Source organism: Tursiops truncatus, chromosome 12 (genome assembly GCF_011762595.2).
Source record: "Tursiops truncatus isolate mTurTru1 chromosome 12, mTurTru1.mat.Y, whole genome shotgun sequence".
Taxonomy (NCBI): Eukaryota; Metazoa; Chordata; class Mammalia; order Artiodactyla; family Delphinidae; genus Tursiops; species Tursiops truncatus.
In genome coordinates, this window is record NC_047045.1 from 26,081,651 (window position 1) to 26,104,438 (window position 22,788).

General features: G+C 35.2%; 1 protein-coding gene across 2 annotated transcripts in view; it reads right to left on the bottom strand.

Moving 5' to 3' along the window:
* The window catches only part of EPHA7 (EPH receptor A7), a 165,542-nt gene that overhangs the window by 32,135 nt on the left and 110,619 nt on the right, over nt 1–22,788 (bottom strand). For both annotated transcript variants that reach the window (XM_019929446.3, XM_019929444.3), the window contains exon 6: nt 1,305–1,429. In XM_019929446.3, the coding sequence (XP_019785005.1) occupies nt 1,305–1,429 (125 nt within the window). The remainder of the gene's footprint in view (nt 1–1,304; nt 1,430–22,788) is intronic.

The following is a 22,788-nucleotide window of genomic DNA, read 5'->3' on the forward strand; positions in this document are numbered from 1 at the left end:
CTTTGGCTATGGAAGTTACGCATTCATAAAGGAAATAATAAGTAAAAATATTGTAAACTCAATCTGAACGTTGAAACTAATCTTAAACTATCTGTTTTTCCATCAAAGTGAAAAAAAAGTGTCTATTGCCAAGGCACTGTATGCATTTAAGTGATTCAATCAAGTCAATTCAGTCCCCAAATATTTCCAAAGCTTTAGGTTTCCATTTCGAAATTCTGTCTAAATGGTTAAAATGGTTATGTATATTAGAGTACTTCAGCTAATTAAGTCAATAATAGTAACACATTATTATTATTACTATTAGTAATAATAATAGTTTCCATGTTTCAAACCTTGAATCAGGTCTTTCTGAGAGGTAGAGCCTAGAAAATAATTTGTGAACAGGGTTGTGTCTGTCTGTCTCTCTTTCTCTAGACGGGTCAGAAATAAATGCACTCATACACTGAGATATGTCATTATTTACTAAAATTTAGCCCTTATAGGGGATTAAAGGGGCAGTACTTGAGTTTTAGCCATGCTATTTTTTTTCATGGAGAGAAGGGTATAAAGAAGTAGTAGACATAATTAGTATAAGATATATGAAATAAATTTCAGGAGGAATTTAAAGGAGTGAAATATAAATATAAATATAAGGAGTGAAATATAAATAAATATAAGGAGTGAATATAAATGAATATAAATAAATATATTTATTTATATAAATATAAATAAATATAAGGAGTGAAATATAAATATAAGGAGTGAAATATAAATATAAATTTCAGGAGGAATTTAAAGGAGTGAAATATTATCACCTGACTCTGAAGTTTGGAGAACTCTACACATTTATTACAGAAAATATTCTTATTTTTTTCAAATTACAAAATTATTTGAGGCCACGTCATTATCACTGAAACCACATACATAAAATAAATCATCAAGGGCTCAAACAGACACCCTAAAAGAAACATTTTCAAAAACACAGAGGGAAAAAAAAATACCACATTGGGTTCTGTGGTTTCTGTGGTACTAAACATCCTACAACTAATCATTAGGACATCAAAACTTGAATACCTAAACATACTACTAGTGGAATATTTGCATCTGTGTAACACAAAAACTTAATACACAGAAACTATCATTATAATAATGAACCAGAGATTCAGGGAGAAGGTTATTAAAAGTGGCTAAAGTTAACTATCTATTTTGAAGTAGCTCCAAATAGCTGTTATAATGGCCAACTTTAGTCGACAGTGCAGTAGGATGACACAAGACACACCGAGTGTCGTACATGGTTGTACATTTCAGCTGTTCTTAGCACTTACTTTCTCGTAATACTTGATTTCATATTCGGTGATGACTCCATTGGGATGCTCCGGTTCCTGCCAGGAAAGCTCCACACTCCGCTGCAGCACTCTCTCCTTCATTACTCCGCTCACTTGCGAGGGAGCTGTTTGGACAAGATGTGTCAATAAACAATGAGAAAATTCACTGGATGCCTCAAATCAAATGTCACAACTGATCAGTCCCATACTGTGCCGGTTTCATTAAGGTAAAAGAAAGCACCTTTTCATAGCTCACAATTCAGAAGCTAATGAATATTCAAACAGGACCTTATTACTGTTCATAAACCTTAATAGAAATTTAAATTAAAGTGCAAACAGCAGAAGATAGCATTGTTCAAGTTAGTGAAAAATGGAAATGATGGGGCTGAGAATGACAATTAAGCAAAGGAATGCTAATTAAGGCTACAAAATATGATTTCTAAGTCCAAATATTTATTTCACATGCAACAGCAATACACTTTTTACAAGAAACAAATAACTTAATACTGTGCCAGATAAAGTATATGAAATGGCTACTTTCATTTTCAATTAAAGGAATCAAACTTAAAAAAAATGTTTTTATGTTTCACGTGTGTGTCTGTGCATGTGTGTGCGTGTGGGTGTTTCATACTTCATTAGGTTAAGGTGCAAGAAAATGCTAAGGCTTCTGTTACTTAAATATGTCCGTGATCACACATACACACACAGACTCTTCCACATGTAATTTATACCTACGTAACCTAGGCTTCAAGCTTTGATAGAAGCAATTCAAGCTACAGTTTTGCTTTCTCTCTATATACAGATAATAACATGCTAGAGTTCTTTCATCCTAATTAGTGGCATATACACTTTTTGGTAGCTAAGACTGTGGAATGTAGCAAACTAATCTGCTCTGTCTAATTTGTTCAGTGACGATTAACTAGTTGTCTTCTCTGTCTAAATGAGTAGCTGCACTGGCTTGGCTGCATTTCAGTGGGGTCATTATGTTTCATGTATCATGCTCTATCTCATTCTGTAAAATGTTTTCAGGCTGTTAATTTAATTTTCAGATGTCCAAAATTGTTAATAATCCTGCTGACAGAAAAGCAATTATATGGGTCTAAAGCTGTTGAAGCAAGTTTCTGATGTTTATCCCTTTGGCTTTATTTTGTTTCTTCTACTTCTTGATATTTTCTTATATCAATATCTAGAAAAAACATTTGTCACTGCTGTCTGGCTTGACGATTTTGAGGGAATGACCTGGAAGATGCAGGACTCCCATTTCCTCTCAGATTACTAACAAAAGCATAACTAGGGCGGATTAAGTGGAACAATTTTCCCTTTAGGGGCATGCAGCTGAAGTACTCAACAGACCGTGTTTACAGACTAAATGCGTTTCTGATATGTTTCCAATGAAGCCAATTTCTAATAAGGAATCTTATTTTTGCCATGACTTTTAAAACCTGGGTATGTGCAGTGAAGAAGAACTTGTTTCTAAAGTAATTTATCTCTCCACCCATAACATTTTTAGCATCTCAGCCAACTGTGTGGTTTAAGAAGCTGCAGCCCCAAGCCATAGCCTTGGGAAACACATTCCCCAGCTAATGGTGAGATGAGATTCTACTTAGCCAGGAATCTCTAATAGTCTAATTTACTTAACGCCATTCATAAAATCTGTATTTTAATTTTAATTAGTAAAAAACAGAATGCAGCACAGGTGAGAATACTACAATAGTCAATACATAAATTACTCAGTAAGGCTGCTGGGTCTCCGATCAGGGTTTACGGCATGAGGTGTGCCATTTGGAAACAGGTTAAATGGAAATAGGTGGGAGCACTATTGGGTGCCAACCTCTAGGTCTTCTTTAAACAACACACATAGCTTAATGTGATTTTCAGTGTAAGTCAAACTATAAAACACTTTGCTTAGTTCCTATCCCTAAACAGCAAGATGAGAGAGACGAGACACTGAATCCTCCAAAATATGGCAGAGACTTGGGGTATAAATGTACCTCATTTGGTTCTAATATGTTGCAGCAAGATCTAAGTGTAAAATGAGACATGATTTCTGCAAGTTACACATTAACATTAAACTCATTATCTCATCCTGGAAAAAGAACTTTTACCAATAAAATGATGGTAATTGGGAAATGGGGGGAAAGATGCCAAAAAACACATTTGAAATGTACAGTATGTTGAAGCCCGTAACACAGCACTAGCAGTGCAGTACTCTACAATGTATTTTCCCTCTTTTGTACAAAGAGCCATATCTGTCAGTGACTATACTCCTGATTTCCTGTGTATTTCTTATTTTTAAAAATGTATCCCTTGCTAATACTGTATCAAGCCACACGTTTAGAAGAGTCAGAAACAGAAGTACTAGCACATGGCCCTTGAGAATAGATAAATTGCATGATAGGAAAAATCTTTCCCTACCTATGTCCTTCAAATACAACACTTTGGTACATAAAAATTGATAATATTTTCCCTTGAGTTTCAATATCTCAGGTATAGAGAATATACAACTCATAAGATATACAGTTTATAAACAAAAATATCTCTAAAGCTAATCAGATTCTAACAGTCATGATTTGCGGATAAAGTTATACATAAAAGTAAAATTGAAAGAAATATTAAAAAACATTGATTTCTATGGTTAATATATTTGATCTGCTAAATTAATCCCACTGTAACAATTTCACTAAGAATATGCTCTTACACCAAAATATTCAATTAGCTACAATCTGAATTCATTTTGAAAAGAATATGCATACAACTAATTAAATCATACACATACTTAACAACCCATAAGGTATTATGACATTTATAATTTTCATAATTATCAAAGTTAAATAAAATCTTTTGTAATTGGAATTAATGTGAAGCTAATAAATAGTAACCGACAATAGTAAATTCCCTGCACTGGAAAATGTAAGAAAACAAATTCAGAGAGGCAAGCTTTTAAACATGAATTTGTAGTAGGGTTTCTAAAAAGTGATTAACAGATTAATTTCTCACCTAAGTTTCTAGAAATATTCCGATATAAAAATTAATTTCAACTGAAGAAACAGATGGAACGTTTTGCCCTTAAATATTTTCAAGAATTATTGGGGACATATCTGGAGTCTATACAAATGACAGTGAAAGACGATCTTAGGAAATACAGAAATGGTTTCTGTGGTTTAAAGTGGTAAATCTCAACAGTATAAAAACAAAGTTGATGCAACAGAAAAGCAAAAGTCAAATAACAGGCTAAAATGTAAATTTGGGGCTAGGATCGTTTAGTATGAGGCTCTGAACTAAAAAATAATCAGTAAGAATGGTGGGTTTATGTACAGACCTGAGCCAGTCAACATTTTCGAGATTTTGAGCTTCAAGCACTCATGCATGAGTTTTGATCTTAATCAATTTTTAATTAAAATCCAAGTACAAAAATTATATTTAAGTTACAAGATGAAATGTACTCATAAGGGCTCCATCCCCCTCACCCTATGCCCTCCAAAATGTTAAGCTTACCTATATGTATGGAAACATTTCCTAGCACAAAGTGAGGAAAAGACAATTTTAAAACATAATATAGTAAGCGAATGGCCCTCCAAACTCCATACTCTAATCTCTGGAATGTATGAATATGCAACATTACAAGGCAAAAGGGACACTGCAGATGTAATTAAGGTGATAGACCTTACAATAAAGATATTATTTCGGACTTTTTCAAGCAGGCCCAATCTAATCACATCAGTCCTTATGAGCAGAGAGATTTCTCCAGCCAGGGCTAGACAGATTTTGCGAAAGGTGAAGCCAGAGAGATCTGAAGCATGAGAAGGAATCAACCCGCCACTGCTGGAGGAGTCACTTGGGGAACATAAGGTATGGCGGCAGCTTTTAAGGATCAAAGACATGCCCTAGGTGACAGAGGCAGAGAAATGCAGACCTCAATGCTACCAGCACAAAGGCCTGGAATTCTGACATCAATGAGGTTGGAAGTGGATCTTCCCCAGAGGCTCCAGATAAGAGCCCAGCCCATCTGACAACTTGACTTCAGCCCAAGAGGCTGGCAATTGAGGCTCCAGCTGAGCCCCGCCATGCCCAGACCTCTGACCCACAGAACTGGGAGATAAGAAATTAGTGTTGTTTTGAAGTTTTTGTGGTAACTATGGTAGCAATAGAAAACTAATACACACAGTAAAGAAAGAATAGACTTACTGGAATTTTAACAAAGTCTATGAAAAAAGGTTAGTGATAGGATAGTTTAATAATGCAATATGTTGAAATTTATGTTGAAATAACATGGAATCAAGGAATTTTGATCTTGATTAAGACTCAAAACACAATGCCTTATAAAAAAGAACTCTTCATCATACATCTGGAAGAATTTTTTTTTTTTTTTTGGTGGTAATACTTCAATGAAGTTCATGAATTTGATTTTGGATTTTAAAAGTAATTTATTTATACTAGTCATTATTTTCACTACACAAATTCTCCCACTAAATTTCAACAAAGAATGGTAAGTGGAAAAATAATATTTGTATTTCTAAATAATACAATCAGGAAAGATAGGTCAAGAAGTATGAAATGACCTTTTACCACACCTCAAATTGTTACATCTATTGACACTTGTTAGGTTTCCATTAGGTAAATACAAAAAGTGAAAATGAAGAAATCTTTAGAACACAATCAAATGCAAATCTGACAATTATAGAATAATAGACTTTTATTGAACACTTTTGCTGCTTTATAGTATGGAGTTCATTTTTGTCATCCTTTGAAATAACAAATGTGTGTATTATTAGGAGTTTAAGATTTTATAATACACAACTTTTAGCTCTCTTACTCTTCCTCATAGGTGTTTCATTTTTGCACTACAGGACAAACGTATAAAAACACATGTAAATTTATTCCAATAACAAAAGAGTAGACCAAAACTATACATGATCCAGTGGAGTATCATGTAACATATCAATTCAATTTTTAGGGTATTTAGGAATAAGTAAAAAATTCTAACGTGATTTCACTAAACTTCAATTTACTGGCTGTGAACAAAAAAGGGTCAGTAATAATATCATGAGCAATAAATATAAAATTTTATCTAAAAATTAAAGCACAGGGATTAAGGGCAATTGAGTCTGCAGGAATTATGAGCAATCCATTTGCAATACGTACCCGTCAAACTGTTTTTGGTTGGAGAGAAAGATGATTTGTGGCTAAAACAAACATAAATCTCATTCTATAATAGTTGAAAAAATCAGTGGGAAATGAATTGATCTTTCTCAAAATTAAATTATGCTCTTTGCATTGCCAGCTATGACCTACCAATTAGAATGATGATGTTTTATTCAAAAATGTAAAATACACAATATAATACATGACATATCACAGAATGGATTTCTAAATATATTTAAGAACAATTACTGAAAAGACAACTTGAATAAGAGCTAAAAAATAAGATCTGAAAGTTCTGTAACAAAAAATGAATGATATTGAACTGACAAAGCAGGAAAAAGAAAGCATCGTGATTGGGGTGCCAAGTCAAGTATATATTGTGAGTAAAGTCAATATCGTTTCAGTAGGGTAATAACACTCCTCACAGAACAACAAACGTCACTACTCTGCTACTTGATCAACTAAGGATAGCGCTGTTCTTTAAAGCAACAGTCACAACATCTTTGCAAAAATGATCTGCTAATACATCTTTCTGAAAATAAAGTTTCCTCTGTCATCATCAGATGATTAGTAACCAATTGTTTGGATGTTTAATTAATTACAATAGGAGTTCGCACTTCCTGGAAAGTCTATGTAAAGAGCTTTAAAGAGCAAAGAGCTGAAGGTTGTGGAGAAAGCCACTGTGGCAATTGGTTCTAAAAACGTATCTGGACTTCTGCTCATCTCTGCTTAAGTACTGACTAAAATGTGAATTGACGAGGCCATTAATTTGTAACTCCAGGTGCATTTGCATTTTCATAGAATTACAATGTAATTGTAACTATCAATGTAAACAGAATAGAATATTGTAAAAACAGTAGGTATAAATTAGGCAGCTGCCCAGAACTAGCTGTACTATTCACACCAGTCCTACCCACAGAGGAATAACTAAATGATAATCGAACATGACAATCCAGCAGGGTTAAGGAGCCCTTGATACTGAGTCATACATGTCACCTATCTTTTCAATCAACAGTTAATACTCTTACTAGCTCAGTTCTACTCAACAAATGTTTGTTTGGCATTTACTCGATGCAGGGCATGGTGGCATTTCTATAGAAACTTACAGTTTGCTATAAATAAATTAATTAATTAAAAAAAATATATATATATACCTCCTTTCTTCCCTACTGCAACCGTGCACGTAGGTAGTGTTGTTCTATTCATTGGTGGAAAAGCTAAGGGTTACAGAAATTAAGTAGCATCCACTCAGAAAGGGGCAGATTTTGGATTCAATCACGTTTTTCAAATTCTAATCCCTATCTTTTGTCAACTACGCTGCAATAATTCTAGGTGCTGGCACTTCTTGAGAGCAGGCACTAGAAGCAGGAAAGCTAAGTCACACACTTAGCATTTGTTGAGAATCCATGATGGGCCATAATGATGAAAAGACCCTTAGGGATCCATTCAATAGGTAGGAGTCCTAGAACCTGCAGATACCAGAAGAGGTCAATCTGAGCAGCGATTTTTAAAATTACTTTTTTAAAAATGGCAAATGCATATTATATGCAACAAAATTCAAACGGTACAAAAGAGAATATACTGAAAAGGGAGATTTCCTCTGAACCTGGTTCCCATGTCACAAAGTTACCCTTCCTTAAAGCAACTACTTTTAGTAGTTTCCTTGGTATCCTCACAAAAATAGTCTAGCTATATATGAAAGTATGTATATTTTAAAAACAGGGATGATATTATTCTAATAGTTCAAAACCCTGATTTTTTCGTTTGTCTTGTATTTTATAACTTGTATCATTCAACATATACATATCTGTATCACTCTTTAATCAGCTGTTGTATTCCATTCTGTGGATGTACGACTGATATATTTGACCAGATGCTTATAAATAACTATAGTCCTCTCCCATTATCTTAAATAATAAGAAAGCCAGGTTCAAGATTGGATCCATTATTTTGTAGTGGCCTCCACAAAAAAGTTACAACTCACTGAATCATTCTTCCTCTGCTTCGGCTAATACAGAATTATTTTATTATTTTTTCCCCCAAATCCTATTTCCCTTGCTGACAGTACTACACAATGTAATGTTTAATTATTTCATAGTTGTTTATCTCCTCAGCTATTCTGATGCTCCTTGAAGGAAGGACATTTGGAGAAGCAATAGAGCCAAGGACTGAAGAGCATGGGCTCATGAGCTAGTCTACTGGGTGTGCACCTAGGTTCCAGCGTTTATTTGCAAATTGTGCAGTCTTGAACAAGGAAACAAACTTCTTGAGCATCAGTTTTCTCAACTTTAAAATAGCTTTAATCAGAGTGCATACTTCATAAATAGAATTGTTCTGGAAATCAGTATTTAAATACTTAAAACCACTCCTGCGACATGGTAAGAAATACATATATATATATGTATATTATTATCCTATACTTAGTTTGTCTGTATTAGACTTACTGATGCCTGGGACTCATTCCAGAATACTCTGATCCTGAGATCAGATTCAGGCATCATTATTTTTCAAATGGGCCTGAGATGAAGCTGCTGTACAGCTAGCCTGAGATCAATTCCTCTGAAGCTTTGGCAGGAACATAAATTGTCATTTCAATGTGGAATTCCAGGGCTGTCTATAATAAATGCTGGCAAACGTTAGGCTTTTAAATATTGACAGGTTTTATTCAATTTCTATCATTTAGAAATGACCAATTTCCATAATTTATACTCTCTATTTTATACACACCAGCTAAACAGAAAGACATTAAGGTTAAGTAATTTAGAAGGAACGTATCATTGTAAAAAAATGAAATAACTACCAAAATGGGAAGAGGTCCAACAACACACATTCTTTTAAAAATATTACGTATTAAGTTGAGAGAAAAATACAGATGAAGCAATCTCTTCTATTTTGGGTGGTGGGGAAATTAATATTTTGATTGCTTTAGAAAAAAAATGCATACTTTCACATGTGGTCTATCAAGTAATCTGACTCCATGTCTAATTTTCCATGAATCTAGAGCTAAAGGCTACCTATTTATAAGGTCAACGACGTGACTATAGTCTCACTTTAATGATGAACTATTTATAGAAGTGATTTATAAGGAAGTATGGGATAGCTATAGCCCACAATCAGACCTTTTCAATAATGAAAATAAACCTTTATTAAGAATAAGATATACATGTGTGTGTATACACATTTGTTAATGACCAAAACCTCCTTTACATGTCATCAGAATAAGCTTTTCAGTTGTGAACATTTTCTTTGACCTTGGAACATGTTTTATTATAAATAGAGAATCATGTTGTATTTCAATCACAAAAATATTGTAATACCAGTCGAAAATTTTTGAAATGTTGATTTAGTCCAAATCCTTGTGTTATGGCTATATTTAATTATAATTTTCATAGTTATCTATTTACATTCTTTACAACATGAATATTCTTTCCATTAATTTATATTAAACACGGACTGTCTAAATTTTTAATTCAATATACTGTAACTATACTTCCTTACAGTATGAGATGAATGTAGTCCCTCATTTAGATAAATAATTTTAATTTATATACTATTATATGTATCATGAACACATATGAATGATTCTTAAATTATGTAATAACATATACTAATATTTACATATATAACTATGTGGCTAAGTAAGCTCATTAGCTCCTCTTGCTAAATATCTACACAATGTTTAAAATATTATTCTGTATAGTATAACATTCTGGAATTCCAAAGATTCCATTTACTTTTCAGAGGCAGTATAGTGTTTATTTAAATAACATGTAGGTTGTTTATTAAGAGGAACATTGTTAATAGAAAGAATATTAAAGAAAGAGGAGACATGAGATTTGCCTTGAAGCAGGACATTAATAATGTATATTCAGAATTCCCATTAGAATAAACTTACATTACTGAATGCCAGCTGTGTGCTTACTATGTGACTACACTGCATTTTTAACTCCCAAGTCCTTTTCCAGTACACCACCATTTCTCATCATCATAAAATGAGTATAATGTGTTACAACCAAAGTTTTTAAAAAAATGAATGAAACCATAAAAATTGAGTTTACTGCATATAGTGATATGGTTTCATAAAATGTTGGTTTCACATGTGTGTTTGTGTATAAATATACCAAAGTACAGATCTACAACGTGCATCTATGAATTACTTTTTTTTTTTTTTTTTTTGCGGTACGCGGGCCTCTCACTGTTGTGGCCTCTCCCTTTGCGGAGCACAGGCTCCGGACGCGCAGGCTCAGCGGCCATGGCTCACGGGCCAAGCCGCTCCGCGGCATGTGGGATCTTCCCGGACCGGGGTACAAACCCGCGTCCCCTGCATCGGCAGGCGGACTCTCAACAACTGCGCCACCAGGGAAGCCCTATGAATTACTTTTAATAAACACATTAAAAATTTTTTGAAAGCTACTTTATTACATGATATATAATTGAGGGTATATCTGTTTACAAAGAGATGAATGTGTTTAAAGTGATACAATACAAAACATAATACAGCAAAAGTAAGTGTGACAGTTCCCTGTTACACCATTCTTTTACTCTATCCCAAGTTCTTGATAACGGTTGAAGAGAACAGCCAATTTCATTATATTCTGGCTGCTATCAATCTCATCCTTTTCCACTTTACAGTTTCTTTTTATGTTACTTTTCCTGCTTGTGTCTTCTACTCTGGTATGAATTATTTTCGACTGTATTTTTTCTAGGCCTACCTAAAACTTGTATGTATCCAAATCAATCTATTTTCTTAAATATTATCTAACAGTATTGTTTCCCAGCTATTGTTCTTCATTAGTGGTTTTATCTTATTTTTTTACATTTTTTGCAGAAATCATCACTCTAGTGCTCCTCGCAACTAATTTGATTTTAATTCTCTGTTCTATTATAAGTTTGATTATTCAAGAAGGAAAAGAAGGAGGAAGAAGAATGTAACGAGGAGGAAGAGGAGAAGAAGGAGAAGGTGGAGGAGCAGAAAAAGAAGGAAACCTAAAGTATCTCAAAGCTCACTACAACAGGGCTTCCCTGGTGGCGCAGTGCTTGAGAGTCCGCCTGCCGATGCAAAGGACACGGGTTCGTGCCCCGGTCTGGGAAAATCCCTACATGCCGCGGAGCGGCTGGGCCCGTGAGCCATGGCTGCTGAGCCTGTGCGTCCGGAGCCTGTGCTCCACAACAGGAGAGGCCACAACAGTGAGAGGCTTGAGTACCGCAAAAAAAACAAACAAAAAAAAGCCTCACTAAAATTATCTCACTTAAAATGTGCAATTAAAAAATGTTATCATCCCAATTGCTCCAGGTACTCTGAATACATTTCATCTCTGAAGTGCATAAACTTAAGAGATTCACATTGCTTAATAATAAGTTCTCAACACCAGTCAAGATTTATTACTTTATTTCAAGAACCTACTACAAACTAAGTACGTAGAGTCTCCTAAATACATTTCAACTAGCTTTGCAGCTTGTATTTGAAAGTTGTTGCTATTGCCTAGGAAGTCAGGCATAAATGAAAACTGCCTTAAATTTCCTAAACCTGTATAATGCCGATGGTGCCACGTGGCAGTAATTTACTAAATAATATTTTAGTACCAAGAGAAAATTAATGCAGTTTCCTAAAGTAGCCAATTAATACCCAAAGAGTCACTTTTATACATTGGGAAAATCTGGCTTATAATTAAATAGTTATATATAGGGAGAGTTACCAATTTATGAATAAGTTTGGTTTCAAAAGTTAATTTGTAGTTTAGTTGTTTGTAACTTGGACTTCATTTTCCATAGAATCAGTATCAAAAAAAAGCATTTAGATTGCCAGGTTAGCCAACAAACACATTTTGACCCAGAATGTTGTTAAAATATTGTACATTTGTTCAGAAAATGAGTTAAAAACAATTCTGCTTCCATACTAGTAACTACGGAAAGCAGAAAAACCAATAGGATGAAAACAATGTTTTTGCTATTACTATTTAATACAGGTGCTTCAATACAAGAATTCAAATCTTCCAGAATCCTGACAAAATTCTGATGTCTCTTAGCCAGAGACAGAAACTGATCAGTACTTGCTAGGCTTCTGCCACTGCCCTCATCTTCCTTTTAGGGAGTTTTGACTTTATTCCTAAATAGTCTCCAGCCACCAGGAAATAACCATCTCAATAACTAACTAGAACATAAATACAAGGACAATACGTCCCTAGTTTCACCTTTTATCAGTTAAAGCAGGGGTCTACGGCCTTGGGCCAAATCTGGCTAGTTACCTGTTTTTGTAAATAAAATTTCACTAGAACACAGCTGCATCCATCTGTTTACATATGGCTTATGGGTGCTATTTGTGCTAAAATATCAGAGGTGAGGAATTATAACAGAGAAAATATGGCCTATAAAGCAGGAAATTTTTATTATCTTGTCCTTTTCAGAAAAAGTTTGCTCACTTCTAAGTTAGAGTTTGTTTTGTTGCAAGTAAGTAAACCCCAATAAACAAGGGTTTAATTGTTTTTTACTTTTCTCATGCAAAAAGGAATAAAAGGTGAGCAGTTGCTCTATTTTGTCCAGTGGCTCAAGGGTGTAAAGATGATTCTCCTGGCCTTTCCCTCATGGTTGCAATGCGTTGCGATTGCCGCTGCTACAGCAATCATATCCTCATTGCAGGCTTGCAATGAAAAGGCAGTGTGGAATGCTCCGGGTCTAAATAAGGAAAGCCAACTATTCCAGCAAGCTCTAGCAGTCTTTTGCTTTTGTCTCATTCATCTTATTCTCTAGGTTGGACATGGATTTCTAAAATTTAAGCTGGGTGTACTGCTGCCCTAAAAAAACGATAGTAAATAAGAAGATAGAACTTGATATTAGGGAGGAAACCGGCAGTGTCTGCCACCCTCATCTTCCCAATAGCAAGAGAAAGGGAGATCATTGACTTAACTTGATTCCTACACTTCCAACCTCCTCGATTAATTTCTCTTCTGAATATAGAACAGAAAGGATGAAGGAAAGTGATTCTGATTCCTAAGTGAAGGCACCAGATCATGGATAAAAAGTAAGGTTATGTAAACTGGGACTTGAGAGATATTTATGATATCACTAAATCTTTATCTGGCAAGTTTAAGAGTGAAGTGAGAAAAATTTTTTTCTTTTTTTAGTCACATCGGGGAGCTATTTCAGGTAAGGCTTTTTTTTTTTTTTTTGGTACGCGGGCCTCTCACTGCTGTGTCCTCTCCCGTTGTGGAGCACAGGCTCTGGACGCGCAGGCTCAGCAGCCATGGCTCACGGGCCCAGCCACTCCAAGGCATGTGGGATCCTCCCGGACCGGGGCACGAACCCGTGTCCCTTGCATCGGCAGGCGGACTCTCAACCACTGCATCACCAGGGAAGCCCAGGTAAGGCTTTTTCTTATAGGACCAGATAGTTGTAGAAAACCTGAACAGTACAATGGTCAGGTCTGAAAAGGTCATATCAGGTGATTTAAACAGATTTTCCTGGAGAAAAGCCATTTACTAGACAGCATGAATAACATGTTAACTAAAGAGAATTTTTTATAACAACACCTTTTAATGACATTATTTCATTTAGCCATTTGACACGAGGAATTCCTAGGTGAAATAGAGAGTCTCAAATTGATTGACAGTACTAGCAAGGAACACACCACCTGCATATTTTAGCCACTTAGTACATGCTAAGTAAATGGATACATTTATTACATACAAATTACCCTTTCTCTTTTACGTAACCAATCTCTTCCTCTCCACTGGATTCTGCCTAATAGACTTTACAGATTTCTCCCGTGCAAATAAAATTATTTCTCAAGCCTATATCCCCTTTCATCTGCCAGGGAATCACTCTTCTTCCCTTTACAGCCAAATATGCCAGAAAACTTGTCTAGATTCTTTTTCTCCCTTTCTTCAAAACCCATTCATGCTCCAACCTTCTCTAGTCTGGCTTCAGTCCACCTCATTCCATCCAGTTGGTTGGATAAGCCACTGATGCCCTCATCTAACCACAGTGAAGTACTTTTCTCAATCCTCATCTTTCTTGTATTCTCAACAGCATTAATATTGTTAACTTTTCCTCATTTTATCCTTGGCTCGCATGACACATTCTTCTAGTTTTTCTCTATCTGTCTGGCTAATTCTTTTCTTTCCTTTTGCAAGCCACTTCTCCTCATTCAAAAGTCAAATTTTCTGAAGGTTGTATAAAAAGATGCTTATTTTCATTAGTCATTAAGGAAATGCAAATTAAAAACACATTAAGATACTATATACTTGATATCAACTAGAATGGCTACAGTCAACAAGACAGATAATAACAAGTGTTGGAAAGGATGTGGGAAAATCTAGAACTCTCATACACTGTTGGTGGAAATGTAAAATAGGACAGCCACTTTAGATAAGCAGTTCGACAATTCTTTTAATAGTCAGATATAAAGTTACCCTATGACCCTGTAATTCCACTCTTAGTTGTCTACGCTGGAGAAATGAAAACATAGGTCCACACGAAGACATTAACATGAAAGTTTATAGCAATGTTATTCATATAGCCAAAAAGTGGAAACAACCTAAAGATCCAACAACTGGTAAACAAATAAAATGGAATATATACAAGGGAACAGTATATATTCAGTATATATTCAATTCATAAAAATGAATGGACTTGCTATATGGTACAACATAAATGAACCTCAAAAAACATTGTGCTAACTGAAAGACGTCAGATGCATAAGACCCACATTGTATGACTCTATTTATATAAAATGTTTAGAAAGACAGAGCAGTGGTCCCCAACCTCTGGGCCGAGGACCAGTACCGGTCAGAGGCCTGTTAGGAACTGGGCCGCACAGCAGGAGGTGAGCAGCAGGCTAGTGAATGGAAGCTTCATTTGCTGCTCCCCATTGCTCACATTACTGCCAGAACCATCCCCATCCCCTACTGTCGGTGGAAAAATTGTCTTCCATGAAGCTGGTCCCTGATGCCAAAAAGGTTGGGAACCGCTGCTATAGAGATGAAAATTAGATTAGTAGCTGGCTAGGTCTGGGGGTAGGAATGGGGAGTGACTGAAAATGGGCAGGAGGGATCTTACTAGGGTAATGGTAATATTTTAATACTAAAATTTTAATATTTTATTGTGGTGATGATTACGCAACTCTTTAAATTTACCAAAAATCATTGAATTATACACTTGAAATGGGTAAATTTTATAGTATGCAAATTATATCTAATGACAGCTGTTAAAAATTGGCTTTCCATGACTTTAGAATAAGGACCAAAACCTTAACATAACTTACTGTTTGACCTCCATCTATCTTTCCCGCCTCACCATGTATAAATATCCCCCCATTCTGTGCAACCTATATTCCTTTTGTTCCTCAGCTGTGACAAACTCCCGTTCACACTGAGGTAAAACATCATTCTGACTTTTCCTCTTAGAGTATCTTTTCCAACTTCTCTGACTGAATACAACCCAATCTATTTGTGTTCTCATGGAATTAGAAAATTTCCATTTACAGCAGTTTAGAGGTGGAAATTGACATGCGTTAGTATAATAATAATAATAATAATTTTTTTTTTTTTTTTTTTTTTTTTGCGGTACGCGGGCCTCTCACTGTTGTGACCTCTCCCGTTGCGGAGCGCAGGCTCCGGACGCGCAGGCTCAGTGGCCATGGCTCACGGGCCCAGCCGCCCTGTGGCACGTGGGATCTTCCCGGACCGGGGCACGAACCCGCGTCCCCTGCATCGGCAGGCGGACTCTTAACCACTGCGCCACCAGGGAAGCCCTAGTATAATCATTTGATGAATGTCTGTCTCCCCCACTGTATGCTCCATAAGGTTGGAGGGATATGCTTGGTTTTGACAACAAAATGTCCTATTTATCACAGTTCCCAGCCTTTAGGTACATATTAAATTCTGGTTTAACGGATAAAGTACAACTCTCAATTATCTAAAAATTTCCTCTAGGATGCAAATTTTTTTGTTGTTGTTCCAGGATAATTATTCTCTCAAATTAAAGTGTGAAAGTATCTTTCAGAACTTTGTGAAGTTGAATACATACCTTAAGATCAGACTGGGTTTTTTTGGACTACTGCTTGCAATATCTATTGCAATTCTCTAAGGGAGAACCATCACAAAATGCCAAATGATAAAAAGAAAAAAGACAAACAAACTAGTGAAACCATCCTATATTAGAGTAACTTAAAAGTCAGTTATTAATTTTTGGTAATTTTCAATATATCAATATCAGTAAGATAAATTCTGATACCAATGAATTCAAACTATTCTTTCAAATAAGCATAATTTTGCTTATGGTATTCTGAGGTGTTATTTTATTTTATTAAAATAATTTCCAAATGCAACCAAGTTCTCTCATTACATCTTGTTCTGTGTGTCTGCACAGGATTTTGGAGATATATAAAATCACCAGACATAAAAACATTGGTTATATATAATATACTTGTTAATAAAACAAAGCCCATCAAAATATTAGTTTCAATTCCCTGAATTTTTATTTAAATGGTCATCATTAAGTTAGTTAGTTAATACCTAGTCTTTTGGCCTTAAAACTGCTTGGGATAAAAAAGCAAAATATTTGAAAATTATAAAAGAACAAATTACTTTTATAAAAATTGATACACACTTTATATTTATACACATATATAAAATATATCCTCTTAATATTTATTTGAAGTAATTTTGCATGTAAGAAAATACTATAGTTCTTCATCTACAGTACCTAAATATAAATACATATGTATCCTATATATGAACATGTGCATACATATACACATATATATAATGATACTCATATACAAACTTTTCATATCTGTAATTAAAAGCACTTTATGACCAACATATTTTGGTAATTTTATCACTACTGATTTCTAAATGTGGTAACTACAGAAAAGTATTGTGAAATAAATGACTTGTACATTAAAGATATTTCTCATTGATATAAGGCAGTCTCAGAAATTTTATTGGTGCATATTCTCTAAAAATAAACTCTATATTTAATAAAGGTATGAAATTGATAACTCTTCAGCTTTCTATTCAAACCCTCGCCAGTACATGAGAAATAGCATTAGGCGTTTCCTCAACTCTGTGGGTCTAACTTCAAGGGACTATTGTCATCATGGTCCATTTTGCTTTCAAAATTCTGATAACAAAATTCTGATCTGGGCTTCCCTGGTGGCGCAGTGGTTGAGAGTCCGCCTGCCGATGCAGGAGACACGGGTTCGTGCCCCGGTCCGGGAGGATCCCACATGCCGCGGACCGGCTGGGCCCGTGAGCCATGGCCGCTGAGCCTGCGCGTCCGGAGCCTGTGCTCCGCAACGGGAGAGGCCACAACAGTGAGAGGGCCGCGTACCACAAAAAAAAGAAAAGAAAAGAAAATTCTGATCTAAAATTTTCCTCTGACACAGAATTTCTTTCTTCTCTTCTCTCTCCCTACTCTCTCTCTCTCTTAGTTTTAGGTTAGTTATGCAGTTGTAGGTCTCTTTTGTCTTAAATCAACAGACGACCTACAAACCAGCACCAAGGCTCAACAGCAACTTCTGTTTTCTGAGAAGTGAAGCAATGCCGGGTTCTGAGCACCTTCCATTACATGTTCACATAACAATCTTTCCTCACTCAATGCTAGAGCCAGGCTCTTCAGTATGCCCAGTGACTTGGTATCTTATGACTAGGAGCCTGGCAGAAAGTCGCATGAATAATCCATTTAAGGTAATTCTACTTCCTGGTTAATACAAATCTGACTTTTCACCATCATAAAACAAAAGAAAACAAAAAGTACAACTGCAGGCAGAGAATGTAACATTGAAATGTATTCTAACTGTCTATGTTGCAAGTATTAACCTGCTGATGCTCACTTAGAAGTGCAAGTCACTGACCAATAAATGCTTAAATGCTCTTTAAGATGAGTGCATTCTCTCTTCTGTCCAGTAATAAAATTTGTCCAGTGGCACACTTCACTTCTCCATCATATTTCTGAACACATCCCTATTTCTGCTGTAAATTGTCTTGGATGACAAACAAAAGCAATTGTCTAACATATATTGTGTTACATATCAATGAAGAGTGAGAGACAGATTCTGTGTGGTTTGTGCTTATTAAGAATTTATTTTGAATGGAAGGTTCCTTCTACAGTATTTTGAAATAAGAACATTTGAGTTTAACAGAGTTCTAGTGTTCTATGGTTTGGGTTTTTTTGTTTGTTTGTTTTTTTAGTCAAAGACAAAAAAGAATTATCATTAAGCATCTAACCACATACCCAAATAAAGTATTTGATAAAAGTTTCAGAATACATTAATATTTTACCACTAAATAACAGACAAGGAATAATTTTCTGGTGCCAGAGTACCAGGTTATATGTGCAATGAAAAAGAATCATTTGTTAGCTGCCCATTGGTCCATTTAAAAAGAACTGTAGATTATTCCTTAGCTACAGTGCAAAAGGACACTGGGCCACTGAGGACACACACACACACACACACACACACACACACACACGTGTGCATACACAAACACATGCATGGCATGTAACTTCATTATGCCCCAGATTTAGAAGGAAAAGTATTTTCAAATCAGTCTAAATTTGATTTCTCATGCTTGAAATTAACCTCCACCCTCAACACAACATACGACTGGGCACCGTTTTATATGTATATATGAGTAATTCGAGTAAATGGAAAGAAAATGTGTTGATAAAAATGCTCCACCTCTGAACTTCACAAGCTTTGAAGTCACACAGAAAATATTTGATCCCAGCTCTGCCACTTATTAGTTATGTCATCTTGCTCAAGTTGCTAAACTGCTCTGAACTACATAATTTTTCATCTGCAAAATTGAAATGATACGGGTGCTGCAGAGATTTTAAAGGATAATAAATGTGAATCACATACATCACGTTTAGCAATTAGCAATCTTTCAATAACTGTTAGTATTATTATGAAAGAAAGAAATTAAAGAGGAAATAAGCATGCCAAATCAACTTTACAAAACAGCACAACAAAAAACATTTCTATTCGGTTCACTGACATTATTTTCTTCTAGTGCAAACTGTCATTTTATAATTTAATGTAATTATTCTAAATACAATATATTTGAAACCTTGAGTATTTTATTTTAGATCCAAGGGGATATACTCTATTCAGGCATCAGGTGCAGAGATGCACAGCTCAGGTGCAGAGATGCACAATCTTATTTGATTATTATATCTTCATTTTTTAAATTTTGTGTGTTAATAAAGGATATGACTTGGTAAATGCTCTACAAAATGTGACATCATCCATGCAAACAAATTCTAATGTAAGGATGATATTTACTAAATAAATTATTATATGTTAAATTCTGAATATTAATTATAAACTGTAATATTTTCTGATAAGAGGGAATTGTCTTTGCTAATACACTGATTTGTTATTATTTTAAATTATGTGAATGGATGGCCTTAACACTTCTTGATAACACCTATTATAACCACTGAAAAATATTCTGATTTTATTATTCTGATGCTTCTAAGCGCTTTTAATCTCTCCCAATTAAGAATCATAGTGCTGGGTACTTAAGCTCTGTGACTTTGGGCATATTATTTCATTTCATCGTGCCTCAGTTTTCTCATCTCTCCAAAGTAATAATATCAAGTTTTAAGGAGATAACTAAAGTATTAAATGAGAAAAGATAGGAAGTGCTTAGCAAACTAAGTATAGAATAAACGATAGCTGTCATAAAATGAGCACAGCATACAAGGCCTGTCCTGGTTGGTCTCTGTTTACTTCTCCAGCATCACTTACCTGTCATTTCCTTCTCACACCTATCTGCCAGGATTGTAAAATGCCTTCAAATTTGTTTAACAGGGAAATCTCTCTCTTGTTTAACAGTTTGTGCTATTTTATGACTCCATAGTTATGGCTACTTAATTTCTTCTACATGGAAACCCATGTCCTAGCCTGCTGGTAAGCTCCGGCCCACAACTTCAAGACAACTGAAGGCTCAGCTTCTCTGTACTTGGTGTATATTTCAACTAGGGGAATTACCTGTTTATATGCCTTCTTCCCTTACAGTACATGAGCTCTACTGGGGTGGGGACTGTATGTGTTCCTGGTTACATCCCCAGACACTGCACAGAACCAAACACAAAGCAGGTACTTCATACGTGTTTGTGGAACAAATTTAAAGGTTTTTTTGACATTTGGACAAGCAATGCATCTACTTAAAGATGCTTTAAAATAAATTTACAACAATATCCACATCTCTGTTTTCCATGTTGCCTAATATTGTTGATATTACCTTAGTATTTTAAATATCTATGGCCAGATTGATACACTCATTAGATAAACAATAGCACATATACTTGTTATTGGAAAACTGATGATTTAAGAAAAGGCAGGTAAAAGGCAGCACTCTTAACTTGTGTTAAAAGGTTTTTCTTTGTTCTTAGGTTAAGTTGCCAAGTGACAAAGTTGACCGTGATAAAGAGTTGTGGGGTACCACTGTATTACGCTATAAACACCTATCGCTTTAGATCAATATCCAAGAAATTCCCCACTGTGTTTACAAGCCCAGCATACTAAAGTCGGCATAAGTAAATCATTTATTTTATACTAACAATAACCTACAGAGAAGCAACTTAACTTCCTCACTCAAACTTTCATTTTGTAGTACAAAAATAACAGAATGCTGACAACTTCTTTAAATGCTAGGTAGATAGGCAAACAACCCTTTGAACCACAGATGATAGGAGCAGATAGTGGAGAGGTATTCAAGTTAAGTCTATGCTTCTGCCATTGCTCCACTTCTAATCTTCTACTCTTATTTTAGAGGAAATAACTCTTTATATTCGTGCTGATCTGTGGGAGCAAAGAGAATGATGACGTTCTTATCCTTTTAAGTTAGAATATATTTTTAAAACATAAAGTGAAAGAAATAATTCTGGATCTTGCAAATATTCAAAAGAAATGATAATTTCTGTTTTCCTAATAATAAGTTGTAGATTTCTAAAGTTATTGATAAAAATTTTATACACTAAAGAATTATTAAAAAATCAGGTAATATGTAGAAAAGACTATGCAAGCCATACATGATTCATAAATAATGATTTTTGTAATTCACAATTTAGTTTGTAAAATATTTGATTTGTTATTTAAATTTATTTGCACTTGTGGTTATATATATATATATATATTTTTTTTTTTTTTTTTTTTTGAGGTACGCGGGACTCTCACTGTTGTGGCCTCTCCCATTGCGGAGCACAGGCTCCGGACATGCAGGCTCAGCGGCCATGGCTCACGGGCCCAGCCGCCCCGCGGCATGTGGGATCTTCCCGGGCCGGGGCACGAACACGTGTCCCCTGCATCGGCAGGCGGACTCTCAACCACTGCGCCACCAGGGAAGCCCGTGTGGTTATATTTTATTAATCAAAATTTTGGTGACAACTTAAGAATGTTTTTTTAGAATACTCAGCTATTTTAGTATCAAGAGATTATTAATAATTTCTGAAATGCTTTTTCGTTTGTTTTAATATATGAGTGTTTCACAATATGAGATAAGCTTCAGAAAGAAACACAAAATTAAATAAGTCATTTAGGAAAATTAGATATGAAGGTTTATCTGTCATATGTTTACGGTTAGTGCTTGCTCCCAAGATCATCTTTATGAAATCCCTTCTTTCTTTGACATTTGAAAGAAAACATCATCATTCTTGTCTTTTTTAAACCAATCTGTCGACACTGGTATCAAACAACTTTGAACTGATGTTGAGTTGTGTAACAAGTGACAATATCAACTCCCAAGACAGATGAAACGCTTGCTTCATGAATGCATTTTGACAGGTCGACACCAACCCAATGCTTACAAATGTGCAGCAGCAATAAGCGAGCATCACAAATAGTAAAGAAAAGCTTCTATTTCCTTGGAAGACATGTTTATATGTTCAGGAAAAATGTTATATATTAATTATCGTTCCTCTGTTCTTGTCTGCATTGTGATTCAGCTCAGGCATTGTATTTTTCAGTTGCAAAATGTTTGCCACCTGCTTGTGGATAAAAACTCTGGCCCGTATGTACTGCTGTTTGTAAATGACTCCCAAAGGCAACAAGACATTGTTTTCCCAGGTGGGCTACTCATTTACTTTCTGTTTCCTTTCTCCCACTATTCATCTATGGTGACAAGTGTCAATTATGGACAGGAGATTTATGGGATGGGAAAGATAAAGCCCAATTTACAAATCATTTCCTGCGCAAGCAGACAGGTGCAATGACAGAGCCGACTTGCTGTAATTGAATTTCTTACTGCTATCTACTCAGTCACAAGAAGGTGTCAACCTCAAGGATGTTAGCTGTGGAAAAAGTCTTAATACACTATGATTTTGAATGTGGAGA